We start from the raw sequence: 23,970 nt of genomic DNA, 5'->3' as shown, positions 1-23,970 counted from the left end.
CCCAACTGTCGGGGCACATGCGTGCAAGCCGTCCAGCCCCCCTCCCCTCCCCCAGGCAACAACATCGTTCTGGAGCAGGGCCCAGGGTCCAATGGTGCGAGCACTGTGCGCACGCACTGTCAAGCACCGCTGTCATGGCGTATCGAATACGAGCAAGGTATCCAGAGGCCAGAAGGAGCACGAATGATAGACAAGAGCGGCACTAGGAGATCCATAACAATGAACCCCACAATGCACGTGTGCAAAAACATGCGGCGTCTCCTACATCCCGACCGGGGTGGGCTGATGGGGCATGGATGCTGGAAGCATGACGAGAACAGCATCGAGTCCTTCAGATTTCCATATGAAGAGCATTCACGCCGTATTATGGGACGCTGCGGCTTGAAGCGGCTCAAGAAGAACAGAGGGTCTCAGCGAACCCTGACCTGAGGCTGGCCAGCTTCCCCCTTGAGCTCATCCAGCATGCGCATAGATCACCCCCTAATACCCGAATAACAGACGTCACCACCACCGTCCCCGAGCAGGCCCCTGGACGCGGTCCGCTTGGATCAAGGCATGCAGCCCACCCGAGTGTCCGTCTGGTGCCGATCGCGCAGCGTGTGTGCCAAGAAGAGGGCGAGCAAGGACAATAATCGCTCGTTAGACACATGGCCGGATTCAGCGGCAGCGAGAGAGAGAAGCCGATGAGCTGCGGTTGTGTGCGTGCGCATATTCGCTTGACCTGATCGTAGTAGAATGGCCGAAAGAAAAAAAAAGTTCATGTAGTCCGCCTTTCCCTCTCTCGCTGTGCGGTTTCCGTGTGCGTGCGCGGTGGCTTGCCTGCGCATCACAGGCTGTGCGTGCCTCTGAACAGTCGCCTCGCCATCACCATCGGAGTCTTACGAACAGACACGTGTATGTGTGTGTCAGAAAAGAGAGCGAGGGAGAGGGGTGGGGTTGGGGGTGGTGTGTGTGTGTGTGTGTGTGTGTGTGTGTGGCTGCCTTGTGCGTTGTGCGGGACCTCTCCCCTCCCTCCTTCTCCTCCGTTGCCTCTCTTATACGTCTTCTTCCTCTCCCCGCGTGGTGCTGTCCATCTTACTCCGTCTCTCTTCTTTTTTGCCCATGCCTCTCGTGCTCTTCGGACGCGGCGCCACGCGACTGCAGTGTGCGCTGCTTCTCTTCTCCTCTCCTCCACCGAATAACGAACGAGAAGAATTGAGTGACAGCCATCCGCATCCGCACAAGGAGAGCGGGAAGCGAGGGCACAGAGGCCGGAGAGGCGGAAGAGAGACACACACACACGTCTCCGGGCGGTGGCCGTTGTCCTCGCCCCGCACTTCTTTTTGCTCCTTGTCTTGTTCCGCATCGCTGGCCGCAGAAACAGCGGCCCCTTCCGGAGTCGCCTCGCCTTTTCCTGCATGGGGTCTCGGGTGTCTTGACTCTCCACCGCATCATTAAGGGAAGGGGGAGTGTGCTTGTGTGCATGCGTGGGAACAGCTGCTCCCAGTACGGGCGACCGCGCGTTGTCAAGCAGGGTGCACTACATTGCACCGTCGTTCCAACAGCAGCGGCAGCAGCACACACGCTCACATCTGCTCTTTTCTCTCGCTGTACTGACTGACCTTCATCGTTTTCCTTCTCCGTTTTCAGAAAGCAGGGGAGGGGGACAGCGCGAGAGAGGCGTCCGCCGTACGTTTCAGACACACGCGCACACGCACGTTGAGGCGATGCATGCTGATTGATCTGATAGAAACAAACAACGATACACTGCCGCGCCGCGACACATTCACTCACCTCCTGTACACAACCCCACTTTGATGGAGCGAAACGGATGCAACCGCGTCCCCACGGTCCCCCTGCCGCGTGTGTGCGTGGCCCTGCGCTGGCGAGAGGCTCGGTCATGGCGGATGGAGGATAAGCAGAGAAGGGACGCGTCTGCAGACGAAACTGGACTGGCGGCGGCCAATTCGGGTGTCATCACAACTGGTCCGGCCACCGGTGGCGCACACACGCATATCGATCCGTCTGCGAATGCTCCTGGCTTGACTTCGAGTGAGGTGCCATCACGACTGTGCGTGCTGCGCCGGCGCTACCTGCCATCGGCTTCATCACTGTCGGAATCGAACGTGCTGCGCCGGAGTCGACACCAGCACTCTCGCGGAGGTGAAGTAGCGCTCGCTGGGGAGGCTGGGAAGGTCGTCGGCTTGGGCATGCGCGATGGCGAGCGTTCTGCCGCCTCCCCCTCTTTGCCATCCGCGTCGGCGTTACCAGCCACGATGGAGGTGGTTGTGCAGACGCCGTTCATTTCTGTCGAAGGGCTTGGTGCTGACGCAGTCGCTGCCGCCAGCGACGATGCGCAGCAACGTCCGATACGGCTGCAACATCATGCCCACGGGCCTGACTCAGCTTGTCTCACCTACACAGACTCATGCCTCACAGCGAGGCTGGCTGACGTGATCGCCGAGGAGCTCTTGCAGGGGCACGCTCTGCAGCAGCACGGAGGCGTGGGCAGCCACAGAATTCGCAGTGCCTCGGCAACAACCGCAGCAGCCACAGCAGAAAATCGTGAAGTGCTGACTTTCACCATGGGGCCGCAGGGCGCGGCCAACTCCTCTTTTCTCTTTGGCGGCACGCTGGGGTGGCCATCGAGGCAGCGACCGCTGTCACCGACGGTATCGCCGTCATCCCAGGCTTGGAGTGGATTGTTCGCCGCCGTGTTGAACCGTCTTTTCGCGCCGGCCAACGCGCCTGCCGACACCCGCGTTGTAGCAGCCATGAGTGTGACGGAGGTGCGCGACGCGGCCCCGCTCCGCCATCCTTCTGTGCTGCAGCGACCGCGATCGACGGTGGACCTGCTCTCTGACACCGTGCTGCGCACCGAGATCGACGAGACGGAGGGGCTGGACGACTCTGTCGATTACCCGTCTGACATACCAGCAGCCTGCTATGTGCGTGTGGAGTCTATTCACGACGCCATGGCGGTGCTCTACGCGGCTCTTTCGTGCTCGGCCGGCTGGCGGCACACTCAACCTCTGGCAGGCGAGGCAGGGCATCCAGAGGCGGATGCGTCATCCTCTTCGCCGACCGCCTTCGCGTTCTTGCAGCCGGCATGCGAGCCGCTGGAGGAGAGGATGTGTCACGTGTGTGTGACCCTCATCGTTTCCTGCGAGCCCCTCAGACCGCTGCAGCACCAGGAGGTGCAACAGCCGCCGCCGTGGACGACGCGGCGTGCGATGGATAATTTCCGTGACGAGGCCGGTCACAAGCGTGGCTCATCCGGTCCTGCCGCACTGCTCTCAGCGGCGTCAGGAGTGCCGGCACCAGTTGGTATCTGGAAGCTGTGGGACGTTGCCGGCCCCAGCGTGTCCTGCGGCTACCGTCCACTGAAGGCCTCTTCTCCAAAGAGCGCAGAGGGTCAAGGAGGCAGATCGGCAGTGGGCTGCACAACGGCGGTCCTGGCAGCAAAAAGACGCGCCGCTCCCGCGCCGTTGCCCACACCGCTTCTGCCGTGGAGCAGCCGATACAGCCTCGCTGCCCTCACGCACACCTGTCTCGCCGAGGTCGGCGCTACCCTGAGCACCTCCGCTTTCTCCGTGTCGAGAGGGTCCGTTGACAGCTTGATTCCTGCTCTGCGCCATGACACTAGCACTTCCCTCCAGATCGCGTCTAGTGCGGTATCGTCGTGCTCCCTGGTCGTGCCCATCTGTGCCGTGGTAGCGGAGGCGACTGCAGATGACGTCAACAGCAAGGTGCTGGCTGCTGCGGCTGGCTGGGCTGCACTTGGGCGAGAGCATCAGCAGGAAAGGCAACAACACCACGAGGGGCGGCCCCGTGTGCGGGGTCTTGATAACGCAGATGCAGCGAGGCGAGTGCTGCACGAGTACGCGGTGCTGTTGAAGGATTTTGTGGCAGAGCGCTATGGCGCAGTCGATGGCGGTGGCACTGCTTCACCGCCCTTTGCTGCAGCGCGATCGCCATCGGCGTCGTTGATGGCTTCGCGGTTGCCGGTCAACAACGATGAAGAGGGGGGCAGTGCGAGGCCGGAAGCGGCGCCCGCTCCACGAGTTTCTCCGATGCAAGCATCACTGTCCACCCGTGTGGCGGTCGACACCTCCCGTGCTGCGACGCCCAGCGAGTGCGGCGTCGCGCTGTGCGTCGGTGCCGCTCCGATGAGGAGTATGTCTATGAACACTGTGGCAGTCGGCACCGACGTGGCGGTGACAGTGCCGCTCAGCATCAATGTGACGAGGGACGCGGAGGACTCTACCGGCTTTAGCCCTCGACCACGAGTGGAGGCGGATGTGCGGTCTAAAAAGCTGGCGGACAACCCACAAGGCGTTCTCCATCAGGCTCGCGCTGATACACGCGCCGTGGGAGCAGTGAGGAACACACCCGAGGCAGCGCTTTCTGCAGCCCCTCCTGCGACTTCGCCAGCCAGCGTGGCTGCCACGTGCGCCACGGCTGCGACACACGCCGAGGAGGCACGGCTGCAGCGCTTCCACTCTCTCTTTGAGTCCGAGTCTTTCGATGTGAGCGAGGAAGCGGAGGCGACTGCGGCCATGGAGGCTGCGAGGCAGGACGAAGCGCCCTCAGGCCTTGACACAAGCAGCGTCATGGCACATAATGGGCATCACAAGGAGCAGACGCCTCTACCGCAGCACACACCACAAGTGAGGGATTCCGGCTCTCCACCTTCTGTGCTTCGAACCGGTCGACACCCAGGTTCCAGGGCACGTATTCGTGAGCCAAGCTCGCTCGAAGGACAGCGAGCGCCCCTGCCGTCAGCGCCGTCACACATCGGCGTCGACTCTGCGGAACATGACTCGATGGCAGACAACGACACCACCGCCGCGTCTCTGTGCCCTCCCCAAGCACTCCTCTACGACACAACTATGACCTCTCAAGGGGAAGGGCCGTGTGCGGCGGAGGTCGTAGCTTCCGCGGCCTGTGACGCTGCATCTCACGCCTGTGAGGACCCCACGCAGACACCAGCGCCTTCCTTGCCGCCTCCCGACGTGGCCCTCGCCACCTTTCTAGGGCCTTACTGTGACGCGTTTGTGCGGCTGTGCGGCGTCATGCGCGCCGACGTGCGGGCGTGGCGCGCGCATGAGGCCGCGACGCTTGACCAGCTGTCTGCCCTAGCCGAGCGTCACACTCGCGATATACAGGAGATCGCGACGCTTCAGCGGCGTCTAGCCACCCATTTTGGCACCGCGGACGCTCTGCCGGGCTCCAGCGGAGCTTCGACACCGGCTGCTGCACGAGGCCGCAGGGCCGACGTTGGTGCTCTTCTTTGTGGTGCGCTCACTGGCGGCGACCCTGACCTTGCCGCGTCCCGCAGCGCGGCCTTCGCGTCCACCAGCACCCTCATCTTCGAGCAGCTCGTGAGATCGGAGGAGAAGGTGGCATGGCTGGAGCGGCAACTCGTGGATTGGCGCCGTCGCGCGCGCGAGGCGTCCGTACTTGACACGAGCAGCACAAACGCGGACGCCGCGCCGCTGATTGCAGGCGAGGGGGATGGCGAGTCGGCGCTGGAACTGTCTTCCTCTCCTCCTGTAGTGGCGTCAAGGGGCTCCGAGACAGTGGGGAGTGTCTTGTCTGGGCCGAGAGAGGACCCGGCGGCCCCGCACATGCGCGAGGCCGAGGCGCTTCTGCGGCGCCTTCTTCAGCGCTGCACTCGCGCCTACGCAGCAGCGCAGCAGTGGGGAGATCGCTGGCACGCGCAGCTGGTGCAGGAGCAGGCGGCCAAGTCCGTGTTACAGGACCGCGTGATGGAGCTGGAGGCAGAGCTGGCTGGGTTGCGCCGCCAGCGCAGCGATACGGCCGCTTCGTCGTATCTTCACCGCCCTCCTGCCACGACGATAGATCAGGCTTCGAGTGGGGCACACGCAAGTGCTGCATCTCGGCCGCCCACAGACTCGCCACCTAGCTGCTTTACTGCATCGCCGTCTCCTCCAGTGGCTGCGCTGGGTTCCCACTCTCCGTATTGTACGCTGGATGGCGTGAATGCGGAGAGCTCCTTGCTGACTGCCGCGCCGGTGAGTCCCATCGGCAGCGACGTCGCCTCGTCGCTTCCGTCATCGTCGGTATCTCGTGGCTTGCAACGTGGGCGTGAAGACATAGTGGACCCTGCAACACTGTGGGATCGCATGAACGCACAGCGGCTAGCCACGCATGGAAGAAACAGTGCAGGTGATCGTGCAGGCACTGACTCCTTCGGCGCTGTCTCAACTCAGCTAGCGGTGCTCCTCTCGCGCGCCGTGCAGGGCGGGGACGCCTGTGCCCCGTCTGCCAGAGCTGATCTCCATGCTGGTACTGCGGCGGCATCATCGACGTCAGTGGCGGCTCCAGCGTCTTTGTTCGAAATTCATGTTGGCGCGTCAAGCACCGTCTCGAGCAGAGGCCCCGACTCGCTCTTCCGCCGTGCCACCGCACGCCCTTCCGCTTCAGCGCCTTTCGTCTTTGCCGGTGATGCTCCAGAGGTGGCGGCGCGCGCCAGCGACCGAGCCAGCGACGTAGAAAGCTGCGAGCTACGGCAACGTCGACCGACGCCATCGCGACCGCAGCACGAGCGGCGTGTAGAGGCGGCAGCGACACCGCCTTCGACAACGCACCGCAGTGCACGCGGAAACGACGAAGGCACGTTCGGTGGTGAAGCGCTGCACCATCATGTCAGCGCTGGAACGGTGAAAATTGGCGGCGGTGCACTGGTGTGTGCAGCATCACACCCGCCACCATCGCAGTGCCACACCACCAGCGCTGGCGAGCTTGAGGTGTACCCCAGCGCTGCACTAGAGGCTTTGGGGAGGGCTGCCACGCAGCTTGAGGCGGAGGCCGTGCGCCTGTGCGGCGCTGCTCACAACGCATCGGGTACCGCACCAGGTAGCCAATGCCACGTAGCGGCGATCGAGCGTAGACAACTCTACGGAGGCGACGAGGTGGCCGTTCGCAGGGACGAAGACATGAGAGCTGTGCATCCCTCCTCGCCCTCTCCTCTCTTTCAGTCTATGGGGCAGCTTCGATCTGCGACGCAGGCCGTGCAGCGCGAGGCTCGCGACGCTGCCGAGCGCGAGAGGGCTTACCTCTCTGCGATACTCTTCTCTTCTACCGCCGCCGGATCGGAATGACATCTAAACACACGCGGAGGTGTGTGCGTGTGTGTGTCTGACTAGAGCGATGGTGGTGCCAAGGCGGAGCGATCACGACCGACCATGACGGAGGCGATGCATGTCAGCAGTGATGAACGACTCTTGTATCTGTGCGTGTGCCCTTCGCCTTGCCAGCGCACGCACTGAGACATGTGCAGGAGCGCCACCACTGCTGCAAACCGGCCATGCGCTATAGCAGGGCCGTTAGGGTGGGTGGGATGCCGCATGGCCAAGGCAAGAGAATGGAAAGCGAGCCGACCCCGACTCTATCGCTGACAAGCGGAGCGGACGCGGGTCGAAGTGGGAGGTAGGAAGGCGGTCAGACTGCATGCGCGGGCATCCCAGCTTTAGGCCAAGGCACTCTCTGTGGTGTCGGGTTGTTCACGCACAGCGCCAAGAATGAAAGCCACAAGCACCTGTGTGCCCTCTTTTGTTTTACTGTCGCATTTGTGCATGCGCCTCACCCGGGACACGCACGCACGCGCACACGCCGCGATATTCGCTGCCGCAGAGCGTTCGCACCTCCCGTGCGCCGGCTACCTTGGCAACCGTCGTGGCTTCTCCTGTCCTTCCCTGCTCCTCATTGTGCTCCACGCCCATGCACAGGGTCTCTTGCCTCCCCTCCCCTCCTTTTCACGAGGCGCAGGTGCGCGAAGGCACACGGCATCATCCCTCCCCTCTCGCCTTTCGCTCTTCCCCCGAAAGTCTCTATGTCTCTCCGCGTCGTGGATGTGTGTGGTCGGGCCACAGGGCGCCTGATCCTTGTCGGCGACATCCACGGCTGTCTCGACCAACTGCGGGAGCTTCTTGTAAAGGTTCACTTCGCCAATGCAGTTGTTCGGCGCTGCCCCACCCTGCTGACGACGTCGTCGTCGTCGGCATCGTCGCTCTCCAGAGCTGGCCCTCTGCCTTCTCGCGGTGGTGCCCCGAGCATGTGCATCCCGGCTGTTCTGAAGCCAGGCCCGTTGGGAGAATCGGCTTCGCCATCAGCCGAGGACGGTGCTGTGGAGGATGTCTGCGTCTTCGTCGGTGACCTTGTGAACAAAGGCCCGGATTCGTACGGCGTCGTGCGGTTCCTGCGCGACATCGGTGCTATTGGTGTACTGGGGAATCACGACGCGGCGCTGCTGCAACTCTCCGAGAAGCTGCGGGCGGATGTTCCGCTGACGGACAAGGAGGCGAGCAGCAGCCTCTACCCACTGGCATTGCACTGCCCCGACGACGTCTTTGCCTTCATGATGTCTGTCCCCCACATTCTGTGTTTCCATGCCTATCGGCTCATCGTTGTCCATGCGGGCATCGATCCGTCAATCCCGCTTGCCGCCCAGAGCGTCGAGGCTGTAACGCGCATGCGTAACCTGGTAAAGGCCAAAAAGTACTGGAGGCAGCCGACCAATGAGGCCACGGGACAGCCAGCGCACGTGGCCCTCTCTGTTTCTGCCGCCTTTGCGACACTGGAGCGGCCTAAACTCGGTGCAAACTGGGGCGTGAAGTGGTCGGAGCTGGCCCGCAAGCTGCACGGCTCTGTGGCCGGCGAGGAGGCGAGCGATAGAAGCAGTGACCGAAGCCGCGGCCGCAGCCGTAGCGGCGGAAGTGGCACCGGCGATGGTGCAGACGACAGCGGAAAGAAGAAGCCAAAGAAGGCAGATGAGGATGTGTCGAAGTGGCGAAGGCGCATTCATCGAGACTACACTGATTTCACGGTCGTGTACGGTCACGACGCCAAGCGACGGCTGCAGGTGTATCCGTACGCCTACGGGCTCGATTCTGGTTGCGTCTACGGTGGCGAGCTGACGGGGTTGGTGTGGCCGAGCACGCTGGTGTCCGTGCCAGGGTGGACGGACCCCTCGCCACCGCGCAAGTCGAAGGTGTGAGGTACACAGGTGAATAAAAGCAATCAGGCAAGAAGACGCCCCCGCCCCCCCCACCCAAGAGAAGGCGCGACACGGGACGGAGGAAGGGGGTGGGGTGGGGCGGGGGCGCGTGAGCGAGAGAGAGGAGAGCAGGCGAAGGCAAGTTTGCATGATGGCGCACGTCTTTCTGTCTGCTCGTCTCTGTGCGCCTTCCTTCCTCTCTCTCTCTCTCTCCCCTTGCGCGTTCGCGTGTCTGTCTTGGGTTTCTGCTCTGTGTGCATGCGTTGGCGCCCGCCCATGTGCGGCAACATTGTAGCCCACACGCCTGCGGGTGTGCGCACCTTCTTTCCCTTTCCACCGCATCAGCGGAAGGGGGGGGGAAGGTGTTCGTAGTGATGGGGCAGAAGGGGCTGATGGATGGCGTATTGTCCCATTCGTTTCTCTCTCTCTCTCTCTGTGTGTGTGTGTGTGTGTGTCTGCTGGTGTTCTCGCTGCATGCGCCGATCCACTGATGCACCGGAGTGACGACGAACGCACGAGATATGGGGGAGGAGGGCGAGAGAGAGAAGAGCATGATTGTGCGCATGCATGTGGGGTTGCTGTTTCTTGCGGTATTCGAGGACCACCACTGCGCAACACTCCTCCCCTTCCAGGCGATGAAGATGTCAGCGGGTGGGAAGGCTGAGCTTTTCCTACGTAGAGAAGAGGAGGACTCGCGCACTGGGGTGCATGTCTGTACAGGAGTCACGCATACATTCTTGCTTGTGCTGCACCATCCTCCTCACGTGTCTTCCTGCTGCTGGTGCTGCCTCTGCCTCGCCATCGGAACTCTTCTCTCTTGCATTCCTTTCCGCCTTCACTCACATTCTTTGCTCTCTTCATTCTCTGACACGCGTAGACACGCTCTCGCCGGTACGTAGCGCGTGGCACACAATCCCATCGTTTCCGCAGTAGGATGGCCTCGTACTGCGAGGTGTGCCAAGGCCTGTACGACATTCCTCACCCGCACTTGCGACTGCAGCGCTCGCCATTGTCGCCGCCGCCGTGGAAGCGCGGTAACCGGAACCCAGTTTGTCCGTCATCATTGCCACCCGAGCGGAGAGGCAGCGGGGGAATCCGCGGTAGCCGCGGCCTGTCGTGGCCTCGCGTCGCAAGCCGCCAGCGCGAAACCCCACACGCGTTGCGGTCGCCTTTCCTGGAGGCCCGGGGCAGCGGTCGCGACTGCGTTGGCCCTTACGTGTGCCCTCGCCAGCAGCGGCGAAGCGCCTCCATGCCAGCAGTGCCTGACTCCTACACCGCCTCGGCCTCACACGCGGCTTCACATTCCTCCCCTTCTCTCGGAAGGCGCGTGTCACCCGGCGCGGATGGCGGCGTGGGGTGCGGCGACGAACAGGACGTCCGCCATCGCTGCTCGACATCCCTTCGACCTCCGATGCCTGCCTTCGCAGCCGCCGGGCGAAGAGGCTCTCCCTTCATAGAGCGGTACTGCGAAGACACCTACTGTAGCCAGCGCCGCGCAGACGGCAACCCGCCCCAGCTGGATTACCTGCGCCGTGGGGCCGGGCATGTCTGCACGTATATGTCTCCTTACGATGACGGCGAAGGCGATGGAGAACGGATCAGTCTGACGCCCGACGGCGGCGACACGGCTTTTACGTCTTCCTCGTTCTCGCCCTGCGCGCCGGCGGATGCGCGTCACCATCGCTGCGCCAGCGCGGGGAGACCGCTGCACGTGTGCCGCGCGTCATCTCTTTTCCCCTGCGACGACCTGGGGCGCGGTGGCGAGCTCGGTAGCCGCATACCACACCACTCTTCCTCGTCGCGTAGCCTTGAGAATGCGACTCGCTATGCCTCTGAACGCGACGCACGGCCGCGATCGCGTCGTGACACCAGTGCTGATCACCCTTCCCGGCGAATATCCCCGGCCGTCGATGGAGGTGATCGTCGCGGTACGCACATGCCGTCGGTGCACAACGACACAGGTTCTGGCGAACCGTCTTCCTCGAAGCGACTGCCGCTGCTGCCGACGGCGGCATCGATGACGCCGGCATCTTCTTTTGCGGGCCTCACCCTCGACGCTGAACAACGTGCTCAGGCATCGGCCAGTTTTGAGGCACCCCTGCACTTCAGCAGACACGGTGATGCGGCGTGGCAGCCTGCGGCCTCGGCTGGTCCACTGCCGTCTCGCGCTCGTGACTCTCTGGCGAACCTCGTCGCCAAGATACGAGCGGAAGTCAGCAAAGACGTGACTTCACGGGCCACAAGAGCGCCCAGCAACGATCCACTTCTCAGCCCCGCGGATGCGAAGCCTTGGGCAACGGCAGAGGATAAGAGACAAAGACACCGCTGTGCAGCGAAGCCGCAGGAGCAGGGCTACGCTCCAGGTGCGACGTCGTACGCGGAGCAGACCTCCGCCGCTCAGGCTACAGCGTCGTCGCTCCTGTCTTCGTCCGCCGTGTCGACGGGAGCAGAGGGGACCGCCGCCTTTCATGTGCTGGCCGCTCGACGGTCATTCAGTGCTGGCGACAACCGCGGCTCGCATGCTTACCGGCCTTCCGCTGCTCCTCCAGCGGCCAGTGGTCAGGCTCGCAGCGCACGGTCGCATCGACGGCGCAGCAGCACTGCAGAATACTGTCACCCGTCCCGGCCGCGGCACTCTGCGTCATTGTCCCTGTCAGCGTGTTCGACCCGGTCATCGTCCTCTTCGGTGCATCTCCGCCACACTGTGAGGAGGGCCGAGGCGGTCCTAGGCCGACTGAGGGGCAGATCACACAGCAATGGCGGCAGTCGTGCGCCATCGCCCGCTGCAAAGACGACGACGAGGGGATTCGTGGGCAACTCGCTCGCTGATGACGCCGCTGCTGCTGGTGCAACAACCGTCCATGGTCGACGGAATACCTCGGCGCACTCTTCTGCACACGGAAAGGACTGCGCAAGGTTGCAGAGTGGCAGGGGACGTCGCCGCCACTCTGCCCCTCCTCTGCCCTCTCGACCTCATACGACACGTGTGCCATCCCGCCGATCTTCTCTTTCAGCTCCCACCGATGCGTTCTCGACGGAGAGTCCAGGCGCGCCCCAGCGAGTGCATCCACCTGATCGGGCTGCAAGGAAGGCGACAAGGGACGTGGGGCAGGCGAGAGATGATGCGTCGGCGGCTATGGAAACGGTGGCTGAGTCACGCCGGGAGCAGGAGATGTGGCGCGCCACGCAGGAGCACCGGATCGAGCGGCTACGCGAAGGTCTGTCGGCGCTATGCACGGCCGTCCGCAAAGACCTTCAGAAGGTGCGTGACGAGGTGGGCCGGGTGCGTGACGAGGTGGGCCGGGTGCGTGCCGCGGGCAATGGTACGGCGGACGACACTCAAAAACGAATGCGTGGGGCATTGGCGACCGCATTGCGGTCCAACTCGCCCGATGAGCGTGCGACGCACGCAAGAAGACGGGAGGTGGACTTTCATCCGAGCTCCGTCGTGGCAGCCGTGACACAGTGCACGCCGGCGGAGCAGCGCCGTCTTGCCATGCTGCTTTTGCCTCACTTTCGACCGCTGCTGGCGGACCTGGTCCAGAGTGAGGTGCAGTGCCAGCTCCGCCAGCACCGCGACGAGCAGCAAGAGGCGCAGCACGAACTTGAGCAGCGCTTGCACACATACGTTGGGGAAGCGGTGGTGTCTCATCAGGGCCGTACACGCGCCAACGAGACCTTAGGCAGTGAAGGCATCGCCACCGCCCCCTTCTGGGCAACCTTCTCTTCGGCGGACGCCTTCGACGCACACCTCCGCTCTGCCACTCGCGCGGTGCTGCTCGAAGAGGACGACCGAAGGTATAGTCTGGCGAACGAGAACGAGCGCCGGCATGAGCGGCGCGTTCAGAAGCTGAAGCAGGGCTGGCAAGAGACGCTGAAAACCGCACAAGCGGAGTGGAAGGCTGAGTGGAAGGCCATTTTGGAGAAGGAGGCGAATGCGTGGACATGCCGTGCCCAGGCATCGCTGCAGCAGCAGGCCGACATGCTTCAGGACATTGTAAAGGCCCTCACACGCGACGTGACACACCTGCAGGAGCAGCAGGAGGCGCTCTCCGCGCGCCTCTCGACCAGTTTGCGACATGAGCGGGAAGTGCGAGTGCAGGAGCAGACGCAGCTCACCGAGCGTGTTGAGCAGCGTGTGCGGCAACTGCTACCGCGTGAGGCCGAGTCGGCCTGCGTGCGATTCCATGCGTTGCGAGAGCAACGGCTCGCAGCTGCAGCTTCACGAGGTACTTTAACCGAACTGACCACTCCCGGGGCATCGCGCCGGAGTGCGACACCCACGACCAGCGCTGCTGCTGCGGCCGCTGCGCCATCATCTGCAGAGGAGCTTCGCTTGTCCATCGTGCAACCGGCCATGGAGCACATGCGGCGTCTGCTCGTGTTGCACCAAGAGATGATCGACGCGACGGTTGAGGCTCGTTGCCGTCGCGCTGAGCACACGGTGGAGGGGAATCGGCACGTGTGGTCGCAGAACGTGGCGGAGCTGCGGTCTAAGCTCTCGGCGCTGCGCGCCGACGTGCGTGGTGCCTTGGGCGAGTTGTGCGAGAACCTCAACGTAGCCTCGCCAGCCCTTTGATATCATATGGAACAGCGGCAGTGCGAGTGGCGCATGCAAGCATGTGTGTGTGTGTGTGCACGCAGGTTTCACCTTTCATAGAATTACGAGCGGGAGGCGAGGTAGGCAGCAGAGGTGGAGGCTGACGGAGGAAGAGGACGGGCAGCGGTTTGGTGAGTGGATGGGCCGCGGAGGAGCTTGGAGGAGGTGTGTGTGTGTGTTGCTGAGGCAGGCATAACGCGCCTGAGAGAGAGAGGTGCGTCTATCCTGGCCGGTGAGGCGGAGGAGGAGCGAGCGACGTGCAAAGGTCACTTCGGGGCCGCGGTACAGGCGACAGGTGATCATACTCTCGTTGTCTCCCCACCCTCTGCTGCCGTTCCTGTCCACACCGCCTTCATGCCCCTCTCCCGCTCTATTCCACAGCAACGCCCACTTCTCATTCTATGGCGCTCTGTCATTGTGCACACGACTGGCCTCTCGTCTCCGTCTGCCGCCCCTGCATCCTCTTCTCCCAGCCTTCCCCCCACCTCTCGGGCTCCCTTTCTCACGATTGTGGATCCCTGTACGCACTCCCTCATCATAGAGCTCGTGGCAACGCTATCACTGTGCGTGAAAGCACACACCCGCATCCACACACATGAACGAAAAATCAGCCAACCCATCACCTGGATGCACTCCAAGCTTGCATCATTCGAGTTGTGTGTGTGTGTGTGTGTGATGTACGCCAACAACGAGGCCACAAGTCACCAGTGGAAGGCCTGTGTCCGCGTACGCGGGTACGCGAGCTGCTACTCTTTCCATCCCCCTTTTTCTCTTCTCTGGTCTCCGCACAGATGAATCGAAGCATCTCTCCGTCACCACGCGAACACCCACACAGCACGCAACCATAAACGCGCTTGCGTGTGCTATCACCCTCAAAGAAGGAGCGCCGTCCAACCCCCGTTGCCGACTCCCCTCTGCATCCATGTCTCTTCGTCTGCTCGCCGGCGCACGCGTGCGCGCACCAGTGCTGATGACGCCGAGAACGGTGCGCCGCCGCGCGAGAAGCGTACGTCGCACTGGCCTCTCACAGCGAGTCCGCTCGCCTTGCCACACCATCCTCCATGCGCCGGTTGCATCAGCCGTCGCCATGCACGTCTCGCCGCTCACGGCGCCGCGTCGGGCGCAGAGCTCGCTGCAGAAGCTGCTGGGTGACCCCAATGACCCGTATCTTGCTGCCCTTCAGCAGTTCGACATCCTTCGTATCGCTGACATTGTCGCGGAGGGCCCTGTCAAGTCTGGCGTGCCCGTCGAATTCCTGCGACGGGCTGCTCGTCGCGTGGACACCGATGGCTTTGCCGCTGCTCGAGCGCAGCTAGCGTCACCCACACCCCTCACGCAGCGTCCCGCACGGTCGTCTGGGGAGGCGGTGCTGCAGTCACTGCACGCGGCTGGGATAATGCATCGGAACGAGACCGAGGCTGTCGCTGCAGCCGAGCTCAAGTCGGCGCAGGCAGCTTACGATGCCCTCCCGCAAGAGGAGAAGACTGCACTGCAGATGGAGCGCGTTGTGTCGCACCTCTTCGACGGTCTCTGCGCGATGAGCGCCGCCATGCGGATGCAGGCGGAGGAGGGCGCCGCCTCCGTCGAGGAACGTGACGCGACTTTCAGCGTCTACGAGCGTATCTTGTCCGCCTACCGGGATGGCATCATCACGGCAGATCGCTGGAGTGCCGACTTTGTGCCGGAACTTGAGGAGCTGCAAGTGATTTGGCAGCACCTCAGCGATCCTCGCGCGATGCCGCTGGAGAAGTAAGTTCAATACATGTGTGTGTGCGCGCGTCTGTGTACGTGTGAGAGAGCTGTATGTTGGAGAGTGTTAAGCACACACTCTCTGCGTGCAAGCGGCGAGCACCTTCTTTTCCTCCTCTTCTCCGGTGAGATGGTAGTCGACTGCTGCATTGCCTTCATCTGGCAACGCTGTCATGTCAACTCGCTCCTCCCAGACGACGGTGGCGCTGGCATGCCAATATTGCGATCAAGTCGTTCAGCGCCACTTATCACAGCACAGAGCAACACGTGGACAGCGGCGGAAACCCAAAGGACCCGCGGTGGCGTACAAGCCGTCAGATGGGGCATAGGGCGATGCACTGACCCTTGCGCACGCACCCCCTGAAAAGGGCAGTGGCAGCGTCACTGTCGTCTGTGCAAGGTGGCCCCGTCGCATTGGGATGGCGTCAGTGGGCGCAAGACAAGAGTCGAACGCGCACCCCAGACTTCAATGCGCTCGCTTTCCCTTTCTCACCCTCGATGTGCTCCCCCGCCGCCCGCCGCATCCCTTTCTCTCCACCCGCGGATGACGAGCCGTGCAAAATCCTCTGTGTCACATACACACACACACATATATATATGTATATATATGTACACACATCAGCTCTCCCCCCCCCCCCACACACACACACACCACGCACAACTCTCTGAAGCAGCGGGAATACACACACACACACACACGAGCCAACAACACCCTTAACATAGCATAAACAAACGACTGCGTCCGTAACGAACACAGCGAGTCTTCTGTTGCGCGCACGCTTGCTGTGTATGTGTGTGCGTGTGTGCTTATCGGCTATCGTTTCGCTTGCTTGCTGTGCCTGCGTGCGCCGCACACGTGTGCCTCTCCGCAGAAAACGAAGAGGGAACCATACCAGCGGCGGAAGAAGGGGAACACAGACGTAGACGCGGCCAGACAAACTGCACCCGTACTCAACCATACAACTAGCGCCGTTATCGTGCTGCTCTTCTTGTACGCACAGGCGCACGCACGGGAGCAGTCTCCATGATGGACGGTCGCCTTGTGCAGACGTCGTGCCGGACGACGCACTTTTCGGCGGTGGAGGCGACGCTGCGGGATTGGCCTGAGGTCGAGGCGGTCGGCTCCTTCCGCGAGAAGAAGAACAACAAGAGGGACATCACGACGGTGTTCGTCACCTTTCGCGACGAGGCGGCGGCGAAGGCGGCCAGGGCGAAGCTCGATGCCATTCCCGGTATCGCTGAGGCGGCCACTGCTTTGTCTGCCTCTCCGGAGCAGGAGAAGGGGGCGGCCAGCAGCAGTCGAAGCAAGCGCTCGCGGACGAAGAAGGGAAACACCGGTAGTGACAAGAAGAGCCTCGCTGCGGAGTTCTTGAACTTTGAGTCGTATGAGGATCAGAAGCAGCGCAAGGTGCACGCGAGGAGGAGGAGTAACGGCGTGCCGGAAGTGGTGGGTGCGGAGACGACGCGTAGGGGCCGCGAAGGGCGTGGAATGAGCCGCGGCAATAACAACAACAGCCGCGGTGCTGGTGGCAACCACCGTGGCATGCGTGGTCGCGGTGGCGCTCATCTGCAGCCGCAGCAGAACTTTCAACAGCCGCAGCAGTACCAGCAGCACCAGCTCCACCCGCCGCTGCCCCCACCGCCGCCGCGCCTACCGCCGTTCGAGGCGAACGTTGCCTTCATTGACAACGTGCCGTTCGGCACCACGAATAGATACCTCATGGAGCACTTCTCCGCCTTCGGCCGCATTCTGGATGTGAACCGTTTCGAGCTGATGGTCATGATCTGCTTTGACAACCCGGAGTCGGTGCAGCAGTGCATCCAGCACATGAACGGCAGCAAGATCCACGACAACGTTATAACAGTGAGCAGTGGCACCATCCGCATCCCCGGCAGCGTCGCAATCCAGATGGGTGTTTAAAGCGGCAAGTGGAGGAGGGGAGAGCGGGCGAGGCTGCGCAGGAGGAGGAACGACGGGACGGACGGACACGCGGACGCGTGAGAGCATCCGCAGTCAGCGTTGATGGAGTAAGGGAGGGACGACAGAAGGGGAACGGATCAGCCGCCACCGTGCTACCATCGCGCATGTCGCAGCTGTTATGGATCAGCGCGAGCGACTCCTGGCATACCTCACGCCCCTCCCCCTTCATATGACCTCCTCCCCAAACACCGTTCAGCGCCGTCACACACACACACACACACACACACACACAGATACACACACATACACATGCATACACCGACAGACCGACAGACACCTGCTAATGGTCACCACCGCCTGCTCTCCTGCGCTGATCCGGCGGTTTTCGTGACGTATGTGTGTGTATATGTATATGTGTGTATATGTGTGTATTATATGTGTATTGTGTCTGCATGTGTATGAATGTGTACGTGTGTGTGTGTGTGTGTGGGTGGGTGGGTGTGCGCACTTCCCTGCGGATGCTGAAGAAGGAAAGGGTGGAGGGGGAGGAGGAGGGGAAAGGGGTGGGCGGGCATGGGCAGAGATGCACAACTTATTCTCCTTCTCCGTGTTGGCGCATGCCCCTCTCCCTCTGCGATTGTGATCTGCCCCTCGTCCTCCCACCACCCCCTACCGAGTGTTGGAAGCGTCCGTCTCTCCGTCTGTCGTTCTCCATCGCTCACCCCTCGCTTGTGTGCGAGTGTATGTGTGTCCGTTGTCCAACACAACGCACAAGTAAAAGAAACGTATAAGTGGGCACTGAGTAACATACGAAGAATCATCGAGAAACGGAACGAATACGGAAACCACAGTGCTGTGCTCCCTTGGCGGGCATATGCGCCCACACACGCATGCGAAGAGGGGGGTTGATGGGAATGGGGTGGTAGTATTCTCTGTGCGCCTGCTTTTAGCACTTGCGTGGCTCTTGCCAGGGCTGTTCAACTCTTGCCTCCCATTTTCTACCGATCACTTCTCCCAGCTCCGCTCGGGGCGTGGTGGTGGTGGAGCGCCCATCGACGGGCAGAGGGAGAGGTTCAGTGGTGTGCGGGTGCCAGCAGTGCGCTTCATTGGTATTTTTGTAGCACCTCCACCTAAGCCCACGCGTATAACCTTGGGAGGACGTTGACGGGTGTCTCTCTGCTTTCACTGCGGACTCCTCCGCGCGCACACAAACACACGCGCTCGCTGATATGATCCACCTCTGCCCCTTCACGCTCCCCTTACCGCTCTCTTACTCTCTCTCACGCAGCCCTCCTCTCTGCGCGCCCTTTCTTGGCTCAGGGCCTTTCACTCACCGCTACCGCCATCACATCACAGGCACGTGCACACCGAGAGGATTCACCGTCCGTGTGCGCCACGGCGGCTAACCGTCTACAGACGAAAGAAGAGGGGTCTGTTGTTTGGGTGATGATTGTTGTGCTGTGGGAGGAGGGGAGCAGCACTCCACTGTATCGGCAGGTTCTCCTAACCCGCGGTGACCATCCGCACGCGTCGACAGACAGGCATGGATAGGCACCGACGAGTCTACAGCAGACACACACACACATATATATATATATATATATATATATATAGGCGCGCACGTACATCCGTACAACGCTGCTTGCGTCTCTCTCTCTCTCTCTCTCGCATCCTTCTCTTTTGCTGTGCGAGCAGGCGCAGGAAAGCACTCGACCAGTGCGTGAAAACGAAGTCGACCACACGAAGCGAACACCCTGCCGTGATGGACTTCGAGGAGGCCTGGCGGGAGGCCATGGGGGAAGAACAGCCGCCGCTGCCGCCGCCGCAGCAGGCACGTGGCGGCCACGATGGCGGCGGTGGGGGCGACGACGCGTATGATGAGTTTAGCGACGAGGATCTTCTGCGGTCTGTCCCCTGCGCGAATGACGCTGCTGTGGCGCCCGTGTTTGGTCCAGTGTTCTCCATGGCACCCGTGGCCACTGCCATGACTTCCGCTGCCACAGCCGTACCAGAGTTCTCCTCGCCGCGTCCTGCAGCTGCTTCGGCCGTTGCGGCGGCCATGCTCTCTCTGCTTCCGTCTTCGGGGTCACAGCGGGGCGCCCTCGAGTTTCCTCCTGTCGGCGTCGCCAGCTTTCTGCTCCGTGGCGACAACGGGCGAGTGCGCTGGGTGACGACCACTGGTGGTGCTGCCGCGTCTGCCGCTCAGAGATCAGGTGTGCGGAAGATCCCACAGACCGTGGGCCACTCGCACCCGCGCGAGGTGGTGGACGTCGAGGCCATGGAAGCAGATGATGACGTTGTCGCCGTGCATGGAGACGATGAGGCGGCAACACTTTGTAGCAGCGGCGCAGCTATGCAGCCGAGGGACGAGGACGACGAGGACGACGCGGACGACGCGGCGCCTTCGTCGATGCACCGTCGGGCGAGCGACCCTGCGGGCTTTCTTCGCGACGGTTTAAGCGCTCGAGCGATGCTGCGTGACATCTACGCTGAAGAGGCGAAGCGGCAGCAGCAGCGAGTGAAGCGGCAGGAGAATACGGAGTGGCAGAGCGTGCAGCGGGCAGCAGCAGGCCGGGATCGTTGCGAACTGGAGGTGCTCGGCGACCGCGACGAGGTACTGGATGATGAGGAGAGAGAGCAGCGCCAATTCATTGAGCCGGCACGTCACTGCCGCGCCGCCACTGCAGGCACTCCTGCGCGCCCTCGGCCACATCACGCCCCTTCCAACGGGGAGCTGTGGGTCACCAAGTACAGCCCCAAGCTGTTCCACGAGGTGCTCAGCGATGAAACCGTTAACCTACGACTCCTGCAGTGGCTCAAGTCTTGGGATGCTTATGTGTTCCCAGATGACGCGCCGCCGGCAGCAAAGGGCGCGCAGGCATCAGCTGCCGGTGCTACAGCCGCGGCTTCACCGCCCGCGGAGCGCATCGCCGTCCTTACCGGACCCCCCGGAGTTGGCAAGACGACACTCGTCCACGTCCTCGCTGCGCATTGCGGCTACGAGGTGATCGAGGTGAACGCGAGTGTTGAGCGGACGGCATCGCGGCTGGAGGCGCTCATCAAGACTGCGGTGGCCGCGGCCGGGCCGGCACCTGGAGGTTGCGTCCGCCGGCTGACGGCGTCGTCCGGTGCTGCTGGGTCGGCGGCGTTCGCTATCGATCACCTTGCCAATCTTGGCGTTGGGAAACGCCACAGCGGTGACGCTTCCGTTGCCGAAGTGGCAGCAGCAGCAGCGCCGTCGTCGCCGCATGCCTCTTCCTCCCTGGTGCAGCACTTGCTCCGTCCCAAGTGCCTTGTCATCGATGAGATGGACGGCATTGCCAACAGCAGTGTGGCCGCGTACCTCATCCAGCAGCAGCTGCATCGGCCGGTATTCTGTCTCTGCAACGACTTTTACGTTCCATCCCTGCGGCCGCTGCGGCAGCACTGCTCCCACGTGTACCACATGCCGCCCATTCGTCCTCAGCGACTACTCTCACGGCTGGAGGAGATCGCGTGGCGAGAGGGGGCGACGATGTTCGACTCGATGGCCCTATCAGAGCTTATCAAGACCAGCGGTGGTGATGTGCGGAGCTGCCTGAATGCGATGCAGCTCATCAGCAGCGCTGTACACCAGCAGCAGCAGCAGCGTCTCGATGCTGGGACTGGCGCGTCCTCCTCTGCCACCGCGGCACCTGCCGTCACGACGCCGTCGCGGCACACCGTCACTGAACTCATTCGACGCATGCAAGGCAAGGACACCCGTGTTGCGCTGCGTGACAGCTGGCAGCTACTCTTCACCCGGCCCGAGCGTAACAAGGCTGTGCAGCTGCTGAAGCAGGAGTGCGGAATAGACTACGAGGCCTTCGTTGAGGCCGCTGCCGCCCAGCACAACCGCAACGTTGTTCCTGTGCGTCGTGCGCTTGAACGAGAGAGGGCAATCGGTGCTCCGACAGGCGGGGGCTACGCCGCGACACGGACGGCCGAGACGAAAGGTGGCGGTGACGCGTCGACGCGTGCAGCGATGGAGCCAGTAGCCACGGGTTTCCGTGTCGATCCCGGTTATCTGTACGCTGCTCAGAAGCTGTCTCGCTGCCCCGACAGCGGCAGCCTGATGGACGGCCTCCAGGAGAATTATCTGAACCGCGCCTACACCGACTACAGCTTTTCCCGCACCAGTGCCACGGCTGATAGCTTCTCGCAGCAGGACGTGGTGGTCGCGGCGGCCTTTCAGCATCCGGAGCTGATGGGGACGGCGGAGCGGCTGTGTCACGTGTCTGCGCTGACGTGCTACGTACACTGCAGCACCGCGGCGCGCGGGAGCCGCATCGAGTTCCCACGCGAGCAGGCGACACTGCGCCGCCTGCAGTCGGAGCTGAAGCATGTTACTCAGCAGTTCCGTGAAGGGTGCCGCCCGCACGCCTCCGCGTTCCTCGGCGATGACGAGGTTGTAAGCACCGATGTGGTGCCTATGCTACTGCGGTGCCTGTTCGACCGATCGCTGCGTCTGCCTGCGCACTCCATCTCCTCTTTCAGTCGACTGCCTCCAGCAGAGCAGCGCCTGCTGCAGGCATCTGTGGCCCGTCACGTCGAGTACGGTCTGGACTACCAGCGGGATCGGCAACACACCCCGTCGTCCGCCACCGCCGCCGCTGGTGCCGCTGGAGCGTCGCTCAGCCCATTCGGCTCGCTGGCCGCGGCGAACGTGGAGGATGAGGTGCCGTGGCGACTGGCTCCGGAGCTAGACAGACTCCTTGCAGGCGTAGTGCGTCCGGTGGAACACGCGCTTGCGGGAAGCGGCGGCGGTGATTATCGCGGCTACTCCTTCTCTTCACGCTCGTCGCACTTCGGTGGGAGCGGTGCCGGTCCGCGTGGCGGCAGCGGCCTCCGCACATCGCCGTCTCCCTTAGGTGCGAAAAGCGACGCTGGCTCTCCGGGCTTTGCAACTAACTCAGGTGGTGGTGGTGGTGGTGGTGGCAGCCGTGAGCTGTCGAGAAGGCCGTCGGTGGCATCCGTGATGATGCCGGTGCGGAACGAGGTGCGGCAGATCCTGTCTGGTGAGATCCGCCAGCATCGCATCATGCAGTCCATGGAGCTCCTGAAGCGTCAGTCGCAGCAGTCGACAACGGACGCGCTCGAACGAGGTGTGAAGCGGCAGCGCGCTCACAGCATTGCCTCCGCCGCCACAGCCTCGTCGAATCCTGTCCACAAAGCCGACTCTACAGTGAAGGGTGATATTCGCGAAGTTGAGCATGCAACGTCGGCAGGCGGCGCAGAGGGGGTGGATGCACCCGTCAACAAGTGGCCCCGAGCAGACGGAACCATGGCCGCGCCAGTAACTGTGACCACAATCACGACGGTGCGGCGCGACTTCTTTGGTCGGCCATTGCCAAGCACCGGCTCTGCAGGGGCAGTGTCAGCATCGACTGGCAGCACCGCGCGCAGTGGCCGTCGTGCTGTTGGCGACCGTCGCAGTGCCAGCGCTACCGCCGCCACGTCACCGTCGTCTCTGGTTTCACCGTCATCTGGGGACGCTGGCAAGTATCGTTTTCCTCGCCCGCACTCTCCTCATCGACCCACTGCGAGCGCCTGCGTGCGCTACGTTTACCAGGATGGCTCGACGAACGCCGTCAAGATGCCGGCGACGTTCGCTGATTTTTAGTGTAGAGGGTGTCGGCCCGAGGAGCGGGTGCATGGGCGACGGTGGTGGCCACCAGGAGTGGTCAGGCGTGTGGCCCGAACGAAAGGAAAAGGACGCCTTCATAGACAGCTACGCGCGCACGTGCACGCATGCGTGTACCGAGCGCGTAAAGATACTTGTGCACGGCGTGAGCTGAGTTGTCCATCGAGGGAAAACGATTAGTCACACCTATAAAAAGGTGGAGAAGGGTGGTGAGAGAGGAAACGACGTCGGAGGATGTATGGCCGCTTGTGTTCCTCCTCTTTTCTTCTTCGCTTCTCTTCGCCCCTGCGCGCAACGATCTCGACCCTTCCCCCCTTTCCCTCTTTTCCTTCCATGCCCTCTTCCATAGAACAAAACGCACCTACCCACAAAAACGTAAGAGGGACCTGCATGACATCATCCTCGTGGCTGTTGTCACTGTCGATGCGCTCAGGCATACGTGAACACGCACAGTACTGCGGATGCTGTTGTCTCTCGCCGCCTGCCCCTCTCCCTTCCAGAGCGGCGAGCTGCAGCTGCAGCTGCACGCCGCCAAGCGAAATGAAAGAAAGTTAAAGAGGCAGAGAGAGAGGGAGGAGGGGGGGGCACAGGGATAGGATGTGGGCAGCCTCCGCCGCTCGTCACTTCAACGGTACGTCTTGATGGTGGGGAGGCACGCGCGGCTGCCAATGCCGCCGTGCTATGGATCATGACGAATACCATCTCGCTATTCGTCATACATGTCTCCCTCCCTCTCTCTTTCTCTGGAACATGCCGTCTTCGTGCATTGCTCTCCGCCATTCGAGTGCGGCTGGCAGGGTGGGAGGTACACGTAGCACCACCACCACTTCCACCACCACTGCCACTGCTTGTTCGTGTTGATGCGCAAGCGATTGTTGGTGCCGCCATACCCATCCACCCACTCGTCGCTGCAAGAGGAAAGGGAAAACCCAGGCAGCAGCGGCGGGGAGAGGCGAGAGAGACGTACGCACACTCTCCTCTCCCCTTTCCTCCGCTCTCTCCACCTCTGCCTCGCGCTCGCACTCGCCTGGTCTTCT

General features: G+C 62.4%; 6 protein-coding genes across 6 annotated transcripts; all 6 read left to right on the top strand.

Moving 5' to 3' along the window:
- Window positions 1-2,189: 2,189 nt before the first annotated feature.
- Window positions 2,190-7,106, top strand: LMJF_17_0590 (conserved hypothetical protein; the record flags this gene model as incomplete). The annotated part of the gene is made up of 1 exon (XM_001682261.1): window positions 2,190-7,106. One exon carries the CDS (start codon window positions 2,190-2,192, stop codon window positions 7,104-7,106), a length of 4,917 nt encoding a protein of 1,638 aa, XP_001682313.1.
- Window positions 7,107-8,059: 953 nt separating this feature from the next.
- LMJF_17_0580 (bis(5'-nucleosyl)-tetraphosphatase,symmetrical-like protein) lies at window positions 8,060-9,001 on the top strand (the record flags this gene model as incomplete). Its single annotated transcript, XM_001682260.1, has 1 exon — window positions 8,060-9,001. One exon carries the CDS (start codon window positions 8,060-8,062, stop codon window positions 8,999-9,001), a length of 942 nt encoding a protein of 313 aa, XP_001682312.1.
- Window positions 9,002-9,935: 934 nt separating this feature from the next.
- Window positions 9,936-13,580, top strand: LMJF_17_0570 (conserved hypothetical protein; the record flags this gene model as incomplete). Its single annotated transcript, XM_001682259.1, has 1 exon — window positions 9,936-13,580. The coding sequence occupies one exon, from the start codon at window positions 9,936-9,938 to the stop codon at window positions 13,578-13,580; it is 3,645 nt and encodes a 1,214-aa protein (XP_001682311.1).
- Window positions 13,581-14,688: 1,108 nt separating this feature from the next.
- On the top strand, window positions 14,689-15,354 carry LMJF_17_0560 (conserved hypothetical protein; the record flags this gene model as incomplete). The annotated part of the gene is made up of 1 exon (XM_001682258.1): window positions 14,689-15,354. The coding sequence occupies one exon, from the start codon at window positions 14,689-14,691 to the stop codon at window positions 15,352-15,354; it is 666 nt and encodes a 221-aa protein (XP_001682310.1).
- Window positions 15,355-16,374: 1,020 nt separating this feature from the next.
- LMJF_17_0550 (putative RNA-binding protein) lies at window positions 16,375-17,271 on the top strand (the record flags this gene model as incomplete). Its single annotated transcript, XM_001682257.1, has 1 exon — window positions 16,375-17,271. One exon carries the CDS (start codon window positions 16,375-16,377, stop codon window positions 17,269-17,271), a length of 897 nt encoding a protein of 298 aa, XP_001682309.1.
- Window positions 17,272-19,033: 1,762 nt separating this feature from the next.
- On the top strand, window positions 19,034-22,912 carry LMJF_17_0540 (conserved hypothetical protein; the record flags this gene model as incomplete). The annotated part of the gene is made up of 1 exon (XM_001682256.1): window positions 19,034-22,912. The coding sequence occupies one exon, from the start codon at window positions 19,034-19,036 to the stop codon at window positions 22,910-22,912; it is 3,879 nt and encodes a 1,292-aa protein (XP_001682308.1).
- Between the last annotated feature and the right edge of the window lie 1,058 nt (window positions 22,913-23,970).

This window comes from Leishmania major, chromosome 17 (genome assembly GCF_000002725.2).
Source record: "Leishmania major strain Friedlin complete genome, chromosome 17".
NCBI lineage: Eukaryota > Euglenozoa > Kinetoplastea > Trypanosomatida > Trypanosomatidae > Leishmania > Leishmania major.
This window is presented reverse-complemented; position numbering and strand designations above follow the sequence as displayed.